A 16,648-nucleotide genomic window follows, 5' to 3' on the forward strand; every position below is an offset into this window, starting at 1 on the left:
TGACAGTTGACACAGACCTTACTGAATTTGAAACAGTTCATGTGTTTAATGATAATTCAGTTATTCTAGATCCAGCAGTAAAACAAACAGATTAGAACTGTTTAGGAGAAAATGAGGGTAGTTAATTATGGCAACTAGAAATTTGGGGCCAGAGAACTCAGAAGTTATAGCTCAAACTTTTTTTTTAATTAGACTGTCAACAAAGATTATCACAGACAGCACGCTAATCATTGGCATAAAGGGATGTTGCACCTTCCTACAAATATGTGCATAATGTGTTTTTACTGCCTGCACAGGTAGCTGCACTGACCAGCACTGTTAATGTCTCAAGCACTGTCCAGATCTCTAAGGTCCCAGTGCAGATACAGCAGGTTGTAACTGCTGCAACTTCAAACTGCAGCCGTGTTCCTGTACAAGCTTCAAAAAGGATGAAATGGGCAGAAGTGTTGTACTCTTTCAGGAAAATGAATCCAAACTGAAGCGCTGATAAGAAGGCATTGCCTGGGCTACTTTCTACTTTACTCCCCTATCAGAGCCTTCAAAAGACTACTGCAGATCTGTAGGAGACAAAGCAGAGCTTGAAGAACCTTATTTCACAAACAAACCTACCTGATGGAAGGCCTGATATCCATGCATGGGATTTTTCTTCCCCAACCCAATTCACTCAAATGTCAAAGCAAGAAAAGGAAATTCTCATGGGAACCTCAGAGGCAGTTGGAGGTGATGACAGTCTCTGATAAAGAGTTGTAAATTCTTAGAGATTAAGGGATGCTGGCCACAAAGGGAGGGTTAGAGCGTGTAACCAAACCCAAAGTGGGATTAGGAAAAAAGCAACATAGATTTCTAGTTCTTAAAGTATTAAAAAAAAAAATAAATTAAAAATTACTGTCTGTGTGTAAATTTTCTTATCCCAGCTGCTGATTAATGACATTTCCTGACATTCAGTTCTGCAGTGATTACCAATATTTACTTACTGTAGATGTATGTGAACATTCTGAACACTCTGATGCATTTTAAGGCATACCAGTACTACAATCTAGAAATTATTTTTTGAAATAGAGGCCCAGGGAACCTTTTACTGTGACAGAAATGCTAATTACACTCACTTATTAAAACAGCACAATTAATTTGTGCCACCAAAAGTATTTGAAGATATCTCTGGTAATAGAAGCTGGTGGAAATGGGGTACTATTTTATTTTTGTTACTTCATAAAGGCTCTTCTGTGCACTGAACACAAATAAAACTGTGTGAATGGAAGAAGTACTAATCAGCATTTTTATACCTCAGCAGAAGGTCCTGGATAGAAAAAATGCCAGAATAACAGCTCTCAGTCTGTAGGACTTTCTGTTACAACTCTGTACATTATACATAGGACCATGCACACAGCTTCCCTTGCCTCTCTGGAATGGGCTCGGAATTCATCCTTTTTTAAAAGGAACTGTATCCTAGAATTTGAATTTCCATACAGAAAACATTTGGATTTTCATGTGACATCTATTTGAGAGGCATGAGCTTCCTATACTTCCTACTGTATTTCTGCAAAGAACCTGAACCCAACTATGCCTATGTAGTACTTCATTTTTTTTAAGAATGAAGATGAACAGTGAAGGTTTTTTTGATTGTATATGCAATAATGTAATTGTAACATCCATCATAACCAATTCAGAAATAGTAAAGGCTGTGGTTCAGTGCAGCTATCTCAATTTACTGCCCCCATAAGAGAAAATAAGATTCTTGGGCAGGTTGCCTTACTAGCACAGCATCAGTGTCTTGGTCAGGAAATATTTCCAAAAAACACCTCCTTCAAAAAAAGAAAGAAATGAGGTGTATGTGTATATATATATATAAAATATATATATGTATATAACATCAATTGAGGAATTGAACTAAAATTGAACTAAAATCCATAATTGAATGTATATGTCTGTGAGAGGGTGGGGATAAAGCAAATGAAGAATCAAGATATAGTACTTCAACACTGAGCAAAAGCACTCACCATTCATATTATGACAAATCATGACCTGTAATGATTCAGAACACTGTTTTTTTAAATGAACTCTTACATTCTGGAGCACCAGACAGTCATCTCAAAATATTCAATCAAATAGTAATTTACTCTTTTTATGCAAAGAAATCCTCCAGTTGGAAACTGAACAGAGCCAATGTGGTAATTTGTGCCTGAATCTGCTCACAGCTTGAAACTAATAGCCTGAAGGAGATGAAGTCAATGGTACATTAGATCCAGAGAATATATTCAGGTACACTTATGAGAAACAAAATTCACCAGGAAGAGTCAACAAAGATCCAAGTAGGTCAAATTGTACACCCCAATAAACAAATTCTCAATCACAGGCTTTTAAACAGGGGGAACTTGAGGGCCAGACCAGTCTTTGTTTTATTTCCTGCAGCAAAAGAAGCAATGTTTCTTCACATTCCAGATGTGACCGTAAGAGTGAGTTGAAGGTTTCTGTGCTCTTTAGATGACTACCCACAATCCCAAGAGACTACCTCTATGCATTACTTCCCTTGAACATTCTGATGCCCAGCAATTTTCCTGATGAAGGGTAACTAAAAATGACCGCAGGAGCTGCCTGGATACCTCTTCAGAAAGACAGGAAACACTGGGGAGAGAACAAAGTCTAGGGGCAGAAAAAGGGAAGACAGTTCAGTTGCCTGTGAAACAAGGAATCATCCAGAGAGGCATAATCTCATTGTTTTGTATCCCATCATTTATCAGCAGCGGGATCCTGACAGTGTCAAAGGCAGCACAGCCCTGATGTCCATCCAAGTTGCTCCATGTTACATATTCTGCATATGATGCCTTGCCAGAGATTTCCACTTCCATAAAGGCTGCACTTTTTTCTTTCAGTATGTGAAGCTTTCTCAAGAGTGTCAAAGCCAGGCTGAAGAGGCAGCTGTATGAACATTTTGCAGACATCCTCTTACAGGAAAGGTGAACAGACACAAGAATTAAATGCCTTGTTTTAGTAGCAAAATTCTGGGAATATTCCTAAATGGTATCAAACACTTAAATGACCTAACTTCTGGCGTTCACAGATGACTTTGTCCTGGACAAATATTGGATGAGAACAGTCTGGGGTAACAAGGGAAATGTTTTGTATCCTAAGACTATCCCTGTCCAGCTTCTTTCTATCTGTATCCCAGTATGTTCCAGCCTAATGTTGTTTGCTCAGAAACAGCACAGCTGGCCAATTAGCTCTGATATTTGGTGAGAAGGGAACAGGGAAGTATATTCCATGCTGTTAGGGCACAGTGACACTGATTACAGCCCAGAGAATGCAGCCATGGCTGCTTGGACACAGCTGGGTGATAAGAACATTTAAGTTATCTGGAAATGCAGTAATACTTCTAACATGGAATGATCCAAGCAGCAGCCACGGAGGAGCAAGGACTCAAACTGGCTGTGAAAATCCAGAAGTTCTGGGATGGAGGGGATTATTTAAATGGTACTTCCAATGCCACTCCTTTCATAACTCCTTAAAATATGTGTGTGCACGTGAGTATGTACATGAGTGTGTGTGTATATGCATGTGTGTGTATAATGACATTAATTAGTTTAGTAAAGAGAGTAAGAAAACAATAAAACATAAAGAGAAGAACCTGGAAGTATTTAGACTGTTGCAAAAGACCTTTTCTATGGATTTAAATAGTTCCATTATTCAAGATTGTAACAGCTCCATTGTCTTTTCTTATCCTGTTTTCTCGGGAAAGATTCCTGCTCCTCATTCCCTCCACTGTTCTTAAATTCATTTGCATTTATTAACCCTTGCTGTATTCACTTAGTATTTCACACAACATTAAGTTGTTAATTTTCCTTAGCCTTTCCATAACCTACAGGACAATCAGTGAAAATTAGACTAACTTTTATGAGCATTTTTGTCCCTACAAAGAGAGAAAAAATATGGATTAACAGACAACAGAAAGAGTAAACTGTGAAATTAATTCTGAAACAGCATTTTGTACTTTGTTGGTAGGTAAAGGAGAGGCCTTCGTGTTGAGAAAGGAGGAAGATTTTGTTTGCAACACTTTCAATGAATGCATGGTTGAAGGGCAAAGGAGAGTTGCACTAAGACTCCCCTTTTATGAGTCTCTGCCTGCCACTCTCTCTAGCAAATACACAAACCCTCTTCAACATACAGACACTGATTACTTCAAGCATTTGAAAAAAAAAAAATAAGTGAATGAGAACAAGATTCTCCTGGTCATCTCTCCATTTCATGGGATTCCCTGAAGGCACAATAATAACCCACAGTTTCTGTTCATCTCATCTTATGTTTCAATAAAAGAAAGAGAACAAAGGGGAGACTGGATTAATATGTTATTAAAAAAAAAAAAAAAAAGGAAAGAGAGATAAGTTAATTCCCCCCAAAGCAATTAACTTTTTGTTTCTCCTTCATAACTGCAGTTTTACTATTTGTGTTACATTACTCATGGCCACAACTGAAGAATAGGAAAGGCCTAAACAATTGTGAAAATGAAGTAAAAGCTCTATTCCCAGGGTTGTTTTTTTTTCCTACAACAGTTTTGATTTAAAACTGAATCTTCTAGAAACATCACAGACTCCAAACAAACAAAAAAACCCAAATATCAAAGTGAAGTTGATGACATTCTCCCCACCTTCAAAAAATCAAAAATTTAAAACAGAAAGAATCAACCATGCCACTTGTCATCTGTCATAATCTGTCATTATATTGAATAACTGGCATCACTTATACTAAATAACAGCTATTTGCTGCCAAGTCTTGTTCTATGGGTGATTTACAAACCAAAATATTTTAATTGGGACACAGGAAACCTAATGAGAAAAAAAAATAGATAAAAAATCTAATTCAGACCAACCCATGGAAATAAACAATCTTTACCTGCAAATCTGATGATTTACCACGAATTCTACAAAAGTATCATGAGAGCTCAGTCACTGCATAATAAAAAGTTGTGCTTCAACTCTGTTTCACAAGGATGTCAAGTAAAAATTGAACATTTATGACAAGTATTTTAGCACATCACCCATTCAATTCACTTTAAAAGGCTGAATCTTCTCAATATTCTTCCCCAAGATATCACAGTTAACTCCTAGATGTTGACCCACCTTTCTACACTGGAAACACTGGTTCTTGTCAGTCTATGTGTTTATGCTGACATATTCATTGACATGTTTTAAAACAGAGAAAAAATGGTTATTCAATATGATTAATTTCTGTTGAATGCCCATTTTTGATTATTAAAGAATGTAGTTTTAGAGGTCATAAATTTTGAAATTATTCTGTAACTCATGTTTGTTTCATTATTTTCTACATAATTACAATGTATAAATATCTGCTAAAGTTCAGTAATGTTGAATTATTTGCTTGTAGAATAAAGATATAAAGTCCCAATTCTTACATTGAGTTAGCACATACCAGCAACAGAAATCAGATGCATGAGTGTTTCTACCACAACATTTTTGTTCCTAATTCTTCATTATTTGCCATAAACCTTTATTAAATGCTTTATCATGCAGACTTACAGTGCTGTCAATGTATGCTTCAGTCCACACAACATCATGTTCTTGGTCAATAACCTTTGGTCGGCTGAGAACATGAAGATATTCCATAACATTCTCTTGCACATCAGCTAAGGTAGAAATCTGAGTAAAAAACCCTGTAAAAACACAATTCAAAGATTTAAATCAGAGAGAACAAGCTAAGGAAGACTGCAATAAGGAGAATTATATGATTAATGTCTGCCATGTTTTCTGCTTATTTATTTCCAAAAAAGGAATGTTTCACAAGAAGCACCCTCAAACAATAATAATTGGTGAAAGTAGAAGTCTGTGAAACCTTTGGTCAGTCCTCAAGGACAGGGTTTCTATTGTTATGAATACCTGCACTGTCTGTACTGAACCTCTATTTCCAGAACTATTGTTGTTTAATGGTTTGGGGCTTTTTTTAATGCTTCATACTTTAAAATTTAGAACTGGTATTATCTTTGTCCACAAATGTCTCATCCAGTTTGTCCAGTTTCAAAAAACATGATGGATTAGAACTACAGTAACAGGACAGTAGTTGCATATTCTCATCCACACACAGTGTGACTGGGAAAAAAAAGCAATATGTTATTTACAAATATGGCAGGTCACAAAAAATGTAGATTTCAACTAGAATTGCTTGGTTTAGTGATCACAGCTTTGTTAATCCTTTGAAACATCTCCTGCAACCTGACAGCATTGAGAACAGCAGAGGCCTCAGCTCTCTGAGCTGTCACCACTTCCTTTTCAGTGCTTGGATGTCAAGTACCTTTATACACCATAAACTTGGCATCTGGAGCCCACATCATGCAAAGGTGATGAAGGACTGACAAATTTCAAGGCTACGGTTTCATCAGGCCTTATTTAAATGCATCACTTCCCCTCATACACTTTCCGTTAATGAGAAAAGACCAATCTGAAAGAGGCCTCTCTACAACTTTCATCATTTGACAAGATCACAGCATCTGTGGACCTGGAATCTTAAGCTTTATTATGCTTAAGCAGAAAACATGGCAACTGCAAAGAAATTTTGAGCTGTGTTTGTCCAGACAGGGCCAGTTTTGGCAAGATTGTGAGGTTGTCCTGTAGTCTGGACCCCAGAACTTCCTTATTCTGTACATTGTTTATATTTACACTTTTTGACAACCGTGTTTCTAGCTATCTGTAGCAAATGTCAAACCTCCCAGGAGTTAGCTTCCTACATTGCAAAATTTATCTCTCTTATCTAGAGATCAGAGGTACCCTATGGAATTAAAACCTTACTGTTCCTATACCGAGGTTTAATGGCTTAATCATCAGTTAAAGACTTGCTCTGAAGTTCTTGAGCACAGCTGCTGAGGCCATGTAAGCAATAGCAGCAAACCCATGCTTAAACTTTTGCATTCTAACACCTGCTTCTTGGCTCCCTGGTGTGTGAATTATGCCACCTCAGAGTCCTATACAGTCACCACCACCTTTTTTTTCCTCCCCAGCAGGAAAAAACTCATGAAGGAAATGGATAAGATCTGGTAATGACAAGCATGAGATCTGTATAATAATGTGGTAAAAGACAGACACTTATGCTCTGCATGTGGGCTGCCTTTCCACACTACACAGCCCTTGCACTGTTTTTTGGATGCCTTGCTTTTCTCTAAAATGTCCACCTTTAGACTCATAACTTATCAAGATGCCTCTGTTTGACTTTTACATGGAGCACAGCACCTCTCATTTTCTGGGCACTTCGCAAAATAGATGCAACCTTCTTGCAACTAACAAAATGTCAGAATTAAAAAAAATCCTCTTCGTGCAGGGACTAAGGAGGGGATTCATTGTTTCACTGCAGCTGTAAAACTCCCATGGAGATTTCCCCCTCTCCCCCCACCTAAGAGGCCTCTGGAGCAGGTGAACAGCCTCGGTGACTGGCTGCCTGCCACCCCCTCGCCAGAGCCCGCAGTGCGGGAGGTGCTGGGGTCATGCTAATAATGGGAATGGATGCTTCCTGTACGGAACTCTCCTCTGCTAACACAATAGCCTATAAACTGCTCCAGCTGGGGCACAACCTGCCTCGGGGCTGATCTGTCCTCTGCTGGAGTTAGAGCCCCTCTCAGCCCTCCCATACTCAAAACATCTCTCTCAGCCTCTGGTCGTTCGTACTGATGAATCCTATCCTTTGTCCATTTTATGATATGCCAACCACAGTGAGGATTCACAGCAAAGTATTTTAAAAAAGCCCAAACATTTAAAATAAGTAAAACAGAGGCTGCAATAGTGAATTTTACTGAAAAGAAAAATATTTAGTTTCAGTGGTTTTGTTAGCAAGCAACGCATTAACTCCCATCTTTATCTTTACAGCTTTCTGCTGGAAGTGATTGCTGAGGGAAAGGTAGTGCCTGCTTACTTCTAAGTTCTAGACACTACTGCTAACATCTGGCACATGCATACTAAGCACTAGGAAATTTTCACCTTTCTTGGCTTCAGAATCTTAGTAAATCTTTATTGTTTTCCTTTATGTGCACTTGCTTATGATACAGGAGGGTAAATCACTGCAAATTCAAAAAATGCTCTAGAGGGATTTTGGGGATCTTGAATGTTTTAATGTATTTAAAATGGTTTGGTGTTTTGCTTCATTAAGCAAACTCCCTCTAGATATGCCCTACTTATACAGAAAAATGTAGCAGAAAAACATGCTTGGGGTTTTTTAAGGTTTCATCATCATAAGCTAGAAGCTAAAGAAGTTTTGCAAGGTGGTATGAATTTCCCCTGTGACCCATTTTGAAGGAAAGGGCTGCTGTCCACGGTCCACTCAGCTGGAAACCCTGCAACAGCCTTCATCTATGTTGTGCTTCCAAGGGGAAAATCACTGCAAGGAAAATTGATTTTAGGGTCATTGACCCTCAGTGACAATAACATACTTTGGCCCACCCATGCAAGGACTAAACTGCAGTCCAGACATTCAGCCAATCTTTAGACCAGCTTTACTACACTCCTCATCTGTTGTGCTTTAATTCTTCATTCCACTAAAATAAAATGGACAAGATGTAGCTGAAAATAGTAAGAAAAAGATCCAAATTTCGTACTGTCTGACATAGTGACTTATGCTGTTTCCAATTGTGATTTTCAAAGCTAAAAAAAAATAGTTACTGATTAGAGGTAGAAGATTTTTGCATTACAAGCTATCAGAGAGCAGGTATTGTAACTATTAAACTGAGAGGGAAATAAATTTATAGAAGTAATAGTCATTAAGCTGTTTAGTTGATTCATATGAGTAAGACTCTGACTCAAAGCAATATGGCCATGAAAAGAACAAAGTAGTCCTGAAAAATGACAAAGGTGACCACTTTTCCCCCTCTGGGAATGAGGAAGACGTGGACCAGATGATCTGCTAAGCCAGTCTCCATTGCCTGGTCCTAATTTCTGAGTTGCTGTACTTAGATCCTTATGAATTTGTGGAGCTGGGCTAAAAAGTTAAAAGATTTTGTTGATTAAATTGTCTTCAAAAAAGATGCTTCAAAGGATTCTTATACTATTATTTAAACTAAATTATGGTGTAATATTAGCTGATTAAGACAAGACTTCAAACTGAGTAATTTCCATCAGCTGGACATAACAGTAGTTAAAGAAATAATGACTAAATGGATAGCACCTGATGCAATTCATCATAATGTAATGTGGCACAATGGAAAAAGAACTTTTTTTTTTTTTCCAAGAGGAAAGGAAAAGGAAAACCTGAAGATTAATTAGGGGTTTTGGTTTTTTTTTTTTTCCTGAATCATTCTTACTTTTATTAGTCAATCCTTTTACTGTAGCATCTCAGCATCTTAAATGTTTTAATGCTCTTCCCTTAAACGATATAAACCAGTTTTTTTCAATTACACTGTCAGTTCCTCCAGGGACAGAATGTCTGGTGTTTCACATACCATGCTTAACACAATGAGACTTGTACCCCATGTTCTTAGAAATCAAACTAACTCTTAGTAATAGCAGCCTTAATAGAACGAATGCTTCAAAATTAGTTTGTTCTCTGAACAAAAATTCAAGACCACATAGTTCAAAAGTTTCATGCATATTTTAAGAAAAAAATACATTTCAAATTGGATTCGTTTGGCTCTTTAAATTTTATGTTACCAGATACAAGTCTTTTCATTTTCTGTAAAAAACCCCAACTCATCCTCTCTCATTAGTTGCCAGTGGTACCATATCTCCAGAAGGGTCAGGTATGCAGGAAGGCACAGGAATAGGGGTTTGAAAACAAGGCTTTCACAGATGAAGGTGAACTAACCTTTGTTAGCACAGGCCATCCACTTCAGGTTATCAGCAAATGCTGCTTCTCTTCCAATCAGATAGGTAAAAATACGAACCTGAAAGCACAGTGCAAAAGATAAGCCAATTAATACTGCATTTAAAACATATTCCGTAGAACTCCAGATACAGATGTGTTGTTCATATGGATACCCTTTCTAAGAAAGTATTGCTGGTTAAGTAGCACAGTATGTTAAAAAAAAAGATCTCTGCCAGTAATGTCTTCTTGATGAAAATGTGGGGTTTGTTCTATGTAACAGAAGAACTGATCTTTTTGAATGTGTTTAATATCTGGCATTTAACTCAAGGTACGTTTAATATGTAATTGAGAATAAACTAAAACCATTGGGGTACAAAGCAAAGCTGCATGTTTCAGACAAATCTGTTCTGCACTTATTAATTCAGAAAATCGCTATGAAGTGGGGAACAGGCACTTAATTAGCAAATACTGCTGTAGATAAAGGATCTGAAACACCAGGCAAGCAAATTCCCCTCAGTTTGCAAGGTTCCTGTGACACAGTATCACTGTCAACTTAGAGACAGGTACCCACAGGAAGCACTTCAATGTAATTTAATTCCTTTGCAAACAAAAAAAATTAAATTTCAATAATTTTTTCCATTAATACATTTTCCTCATTCACAAAATCTATTATTTGTAGAATAAACAACTTTATACTAACTTCCCATAGGGTTGCTTTTTTTTTTTTCCCTCAGAGAGGTGTTTTTAAAATACTTTGAAAGTTTCCCTCTTCTCTCACTGCCTTTTTGTCCATTTTCTTAATGGCCACATCCTGTTTCTAGGCACAGATGATGTTTTGCCTTATTATCATGCCTAGAGATCATCAATCATAAAAATCTTCCCATTCTTTTAAACATCAAATGTACACAGAACTCAGTCATGATTTACACACTGATTGTGTAATGCTGCAAGTTTGAATCCAACAGTATCTATAATCCCACTCTAAGACTCTAAAGAACACAGTGTTAAGCAAAAGAATGGTACTTTTGTACTTTGTTGATGCCTATGAAAAGCATTAATAAAGAAAAGCTTTATTCTACAAAGACTCGTGAAAGTGTACAGTGAGATTTACACTCTCAAAATACAGCATAAATCACTGTCACAGTTTATCTTCCTGAAAATGATGCTTGAATACAGCCTATGGGGAGACTGACTACATCTGAGAGATTTATATTTAATGATCTGCTTTAATCTATAAAGAATCAAACTAGATTGTGTTCTTAATAAAAGGAGACCAGCCTTATCTAAATGGATGAGCAGTAAGCATGATGACAGGCCTAAGCAGCACAATAACTCCATGGAACCTACAAAAAATAAAATTTCAACAAATCAGTAACATGGATCATCATGAGGAATGGGCTGCCTCTTCAATACTGCTGCAAAGATTTAAATGATTTTTCTCTGACTATATTTTCTGCATCTAGTTGAGTTGGTATCTGAAGTTTTGCTAGAAAATACTTAAAGCATCATAAAAAATACTGCTAATTATTTGTCATTACTTGAAAAAAAGAAAAGAAATCTATAAGACAGAGAGCTAGAACTAAAAATGAGTGATCAGAGTTTATTAAATGTTGCTTTCCTTTCCTGTTCCCAGTCACTGTGCATTTTTCTCTATACACTTTTCATGGTGCATGTGATACAAATGACATTTACCAGTGTCAAGCATGAAAAAAAGTCTTTTATATAATAAGTTACACTATAATTTTATAATACCATTTCTATATTGTTTAATACTTATAATGGAATAATTTATTATTCATAGTAGCTTTGTAAGAAAATAACCATGAGAGGGTCACAGAAAGGCATTTTTTTAGTTAAAAATAATGCCACTGTTACATTAAAGTTTTCCTTCTACATTGGCCTTAAAGACACATTAATAGGTACTGTGAAAATTATTTAATACTCCATTCAGAATAGCAAGAAAAATCCTCAAAATCAGCTCTGACGAAAAACAATTCTGATTATTTCTCTACTTCTAAAAGTTTCCTTTGATCAGTTCATGGGACCCATTAGGTAAACTTAATTCACTCTGAGCTTACAGTGAAAAACACACCAGAAATAATTTTACAAAACAAAGGCTTGCCATATTATTTTCTGCTTTCAGAAACCACAACGACGACTTAGGTAATAAATCATTCAAACTAAAACTTGTACGAATAAGATCACATTCTAAGTCCCATTTTTAAAGACAACCTTGGTTCCACACACCTCTTACACTAGTTTTACTTTCCTGGACAGGTATTCTGTGTGAGAATTCTCTATGTGCTGTACCATCCATAGCATCACACCAATAAACAGGAAAAAAGTCACTGTAGCTATAGATGTGTGCCCTGTATATACATAAAAATATAAGTCAATATTACAGAAGCACTACATTAATTTAGCAGGGTAAGTTCAAGCTACTTAACTGCTGCTGCACATGGATAAGACCTGTGCAGTGATGGGCTCCACATGGTGCAAAACAGGACACACCGATCGTAGTGACCACTGAAATTTTCATTTTACATTGACTAGACATTAGGTACCAGATTCAATATCTATCCACATGCCCAGATACCATGTAAGATATATGGTATGTAAGATATATGTTGGAAGGTAAAATTTTTTATAGTTACCCCCATTTTTTCTTCTTTGTGTATATGAAACAACTGAATGGGAGGTGCATCAAATCAGTTCTGCTCTGAAAAATGGTTGCATGAAATGTTTATTTTACCCAAACAATCCAGATATAGCACTAATGTTGTGTAGTCTGCTGAAAAATATATATAATACTGAGGCAGATGATTGAAATCTCTAAAATTAATAACAGATGAAATATTAGGTGTGTCTCTCCATTGTTTGTACTGGACCTTAAAGAAAATAACACAATAGAAACTAGGAGCTTTCAGAGGTATATACACTACACACATACACACTGATACACCTATATTGGTATGTTATAGTACAACATAATGTTAGGACACCAGGAATTCTTTTGAATCCATATGGAGAGAATGTTTTAGTCAAGGCAGACTGAAAAAATTCGAAGTTATTATGGGTCAGTCCCAGAAGATCCAGTAACAACATTTACATAGTCTACATATGCTCTGGTTAACTGAGTGGAAGCCAAATGAGAAAAACGCCTTTGAATATCCAAGTGCTGTGACTGAATCAAGAGACCATTTTCATCAGAGAAGGAATCTGCATCAGAGGATGTAAGTACCTCTCTGGCAAAAAAACATATGACAAAAAAGAGCCCTTCAGTTCTGGATAATTTTGAAAGCTTTGCAAGATACTTGAGAAACCTGAATCAAAATATTTTCCGTGTCTGACCTGTCAAATATGATATCAACTATATTAAGGCTTATCACGACCTGTTAGATGTGGAGAGAGAAAACATTCTCAGGCAGAAGCACCAGTCTTGAATTTTTATATCAATCTACAAAACTGAAAATTGTAGATGTCAGATTGACTGAATGAAAAGCAAAATTTACTCTAAGAGCAAAAACCTTAATCTTTGCAACTATACTTGCTGTTTCTGCACAGTAGGTATCTCCTGCAGATGTGCCATAGACTACTATTTTTCAAGCCAATGTTCACAGAAAATGGAGTGAGGGCTCCACAGTAATATTAAGGAAACTGAAAGGACAATGGAACCAGTAACTTTAATAGAGCTTATGACTTTCTCACTTCATATTTTTCTACGTTTTTCTAAAGCAAGTGTTGAATAGCAAAGAATACCACTTGAGATTAATGTATTTTAATTATCTTTAAAACAGCAGCTGTGGAAACCTCCCATATATTAGCTACTTATTAAGCCTCATTCCGGACCTAGAAGGGTCACCTCTGGAAAAGAGCACCCCATTCACTTACCTTTCTTACTGAAAGATTGCTGCAGAAGCTCAAACGATTCTGAACTGTGGAATCAAATTCATATTACACAACTAACTAATTTCAAGAGTGCATTTTATGATGGTCAGCTCCTCTGTGCAAGGCTGTGGATTCTGGTCCAAACCACTAGTCCGTAGTAAACTAGTGGTAAGAAGCGCAGCGTGCCAACAGCTGTCGCAAGTTGTCTTGGCAACTACTCCCATGTATGCAGCAGAATTAATTAAGGCATTGAACCACCAAGTTCAGTAGTTCAGACAAAATTGAACACAAATCTTACACTGAGCAAAATACCTAAATCAAAAGCAGACATTTAACTGCATACGTTATCACCATTTTTAACCTGTTTGCTCACTGGTTTTCCAATCTCTGGTTTTTCACATTCTTGTTGCCTTACCTACGCACAGATCATGGCTTGGACTACACAGGTAGTTGCTCTCTATGTTGCATCCTCTCAAATTTTGGAAAATAAGACAGTACTGATAATAAGTTTCTTGCTTTTACAGCCAGGGAATATTCTGAAGTTTGAACCTTTAGACTCTGGACAGAAGGTTTATATAAAATCTCAGAGATGCATACACTCAACCATTAGCGAGGAAACCTAAGAATGATGACTTAAATGACAGCTATTTCAGTGCTAAACACTTCATGTGAAATATCCACTTAGCAGTTCCATCCATTATGCATGGGCTAATCTGCAGTCCCTGAACTGTCCTCACCTCTGAAACTTCATTAAATTCACAGCACAGTGATGAGAACAGAGACCTTCTTCCATCTATGTTAAGCAAGACGAGTCAATCTGCAAGATTCTACACACTGGAACTGTGAAGTCATATCTTCATGCCAAACAGCTGGTAAAACAGTATTTCCAGAAACTTAAAATACCGTGTGGGAGGGGAAATGGGACTTCTTATTGCAGCTGACAGTGCAAACCTCTGTTTGCAGCTGCAAACTATTTCATGGACACCTTCAGCAAAATAGTCTTTCCTTTCTGGCTCAGCAAGAAATAAAAATAGTCCTATGGCAAGAGCTATGGATAAAGTTTTAAGTGGAATATGGGGATGAAATTCAAGTTCCCACAGTTAGAAGCCATGGTGGTCCAGGAAACTCTCAGCTAGTCTCTGCATAGATGAGCAAATGGACTGATTTGGAACAATGGATTGATGTGAGACTGAGTGATTGCCTGCTCCTAAGGAGCCTCACCCAAAAGAACTAATTTAACTGTTACAGCAGTTCTCAAGGTGAGAACTCTTAAGTTGCCTCTCCTAGGCAACTCATGTTATGGCTAGACCCCCTGATAGGCACTATTTGCATACTTCAGAGTGTTAATTAGCTCCTTGGTTGGAGAAAATGGCCCCCTCCCAGAGACTTCTGCAGGCAATTAGTGCTGTACAATTGACCAAACCGTACAGAAAAAGATACTTGCATAGTATCATAGTAGAAAGCCTGAAGAACGGTCACACGGGAGACTCTTGAACATACTTAAGATAGCTACGAAATGTTTTGTACAGAATTTAAGATAATAAATAGCAGTGAACTATTCCTGTGCTGACGACAGGTCAGCTGGAAATAAAGACTCAGCAGAACAACAATTCAGAGCATCTTGCCCAATACAGCTGAAGACACCGTGGCAAGAACCCTCCACAGTGCAAGCAGATGAAACCAGAGCAAGTCCAGGATTGATTTACGTGCTGCAAATCAAGATTCACAAAATCGATTCTCTAATTGTCTGAATTTTGTGAATTTGATAATAAAAAGGGCTGCCATTTATTTATGGTTCTTACATTTGTTAATAGAACTTTTCAAAAAGAAAAATCACTGGTCTCCCTTAACATCTTTTAACCTGTGCTGTGCGTACTGTCATCCAAAAAGTGAAGATGAGCATCCCGGAAAAAATGACTCGTTTTTGCATTGACATTTCTTTTTCTACTCTGCCTAAACATACTCCTGTACTACCTAAAAGACACTGAACATCTACACATATTAGAGTATTTTAAAAAAACTTATATTATTGAAGTGTAGGTTTATCTTCGATTAAAAGCTGAACAGAAAAATTAATAATATTCATTAAGAACTGGTGCCGCTCTTCTAAACACAATCCCAGGGCTACATTCGCAAACTTTATTACTGACAAAACCCAAAGTTCTAGATCATTCTCTTTGAGTATAACTAAAAGAGTATATGGGAAAAATATAGGGAAACTCATCAGAGCATAAGGTGAAAAGAAAAATGTTCACTTCGAAATTCTCATATGGATCTCCTCCAGGCAGATCCATTTTTCTGTTCAGAAAAATGGCATTAGGGAGGACTTGCTCATTCTTTGAAAGTCTACCAAGAGGTTGAAACAAGAAATAAAAAAATAAATGCAAAAATTAACTTCAGAATCTGTAATTTGTGGTGGCAGAATCGACAATTACATCACATCTTAATTTCCCAGGGTAAACGCCTGTTCTATTCTTTTGCTATTGCAATTTTATGTTGAAAATTACTTGTCTCTTCAAACCAGCTTCTCTTTCTGTTGATTATGAATTTTTCATGCTCCATTTCTTCTTACCCTTGCTTACAGTGGAAATATTCTTAAAGTTATTTACCCAGGATAAACTTATTAACTCCATGCTTTAAGCCTCAATAACTGCCTTCTCTTCCTTGGGGTTCTGCTGCTTTATAATCTTCTGACTTCTTTTGTAGGTTTAAATTCTGAAATGGAAGTAAATGGAACTTACTTCCAACTTCAGAAAAACCTTGAGGTTTTATTTACACTTCCACTGCCTCACCCCCAACATTACACTGTGCTTGTCACCACTTCCAGATTAGTCTTCAATAATCACTCTTCTTTGCAGAACCTCATCCTCCTGTTCCCCTCTCTCCAGCATCCTCTTGTACACCTCTACCTTAGAATACATTAATGGGAAAAAGGGGAATTGATGCTGGAGTTGGTCCCTGTACTAAGCAGATG

At 37.0% G+C, this 16,648-nt stretch overlaps 1 protein-coding gene across 5 annotated transcripts in view; it reads right to left on the reverse strand.

Annotated features, from left to right (window-relative positions):
• The window catches only part of CACNA2D3 (calcium voltage-gated channel auxiliary subunit alpha2delta 3), a 407,374-nt gene that overhangs the window by 131,474 nt on the left and 259,252 nt on the right, over positions 1-16,648 (reverse strand). For all 5 annotated transcript variants that reach the window (XR_004359078.1, XM_032699221.1, XM_032699220.1 and 2 more), the window contains 2 exons: positions 9,787-9,865; positions 5,529-5,662 (listed from right to left, as the gene is read on the reverse strand). Coding sequence is in view for 4 of the 5 variants with exons in the window: in XM_032699221.1 (XP_032555112.1) it covers positions 5,529-5,662; positions 9,787-9,865 (213 nt within the window). In the remaining variant the exon portion in view is untranslated. The remainder of the gene's footprint in view (positions 1-5,528; positions 5,663-9,786; positions 9,866-16,648) is intronic.

This window comes from Chiroxiphia lanceolata, chromosome 11 (genome assembly GCF_009829145.1).
Source record: "Chiroxiphia lanceolata isolate bChiLan1 chromosome 11, bChiLan1.pri, whole genome shotgun sequence".
In the NCBI taxonomy this organism is placed as follows: domain Eukaryota; kingdom Metazoa; phylum Chordata; class Aves; order Passeriformes; family Pipridae; genus Chiroxiphia; species Chiroxiphia lanceolata.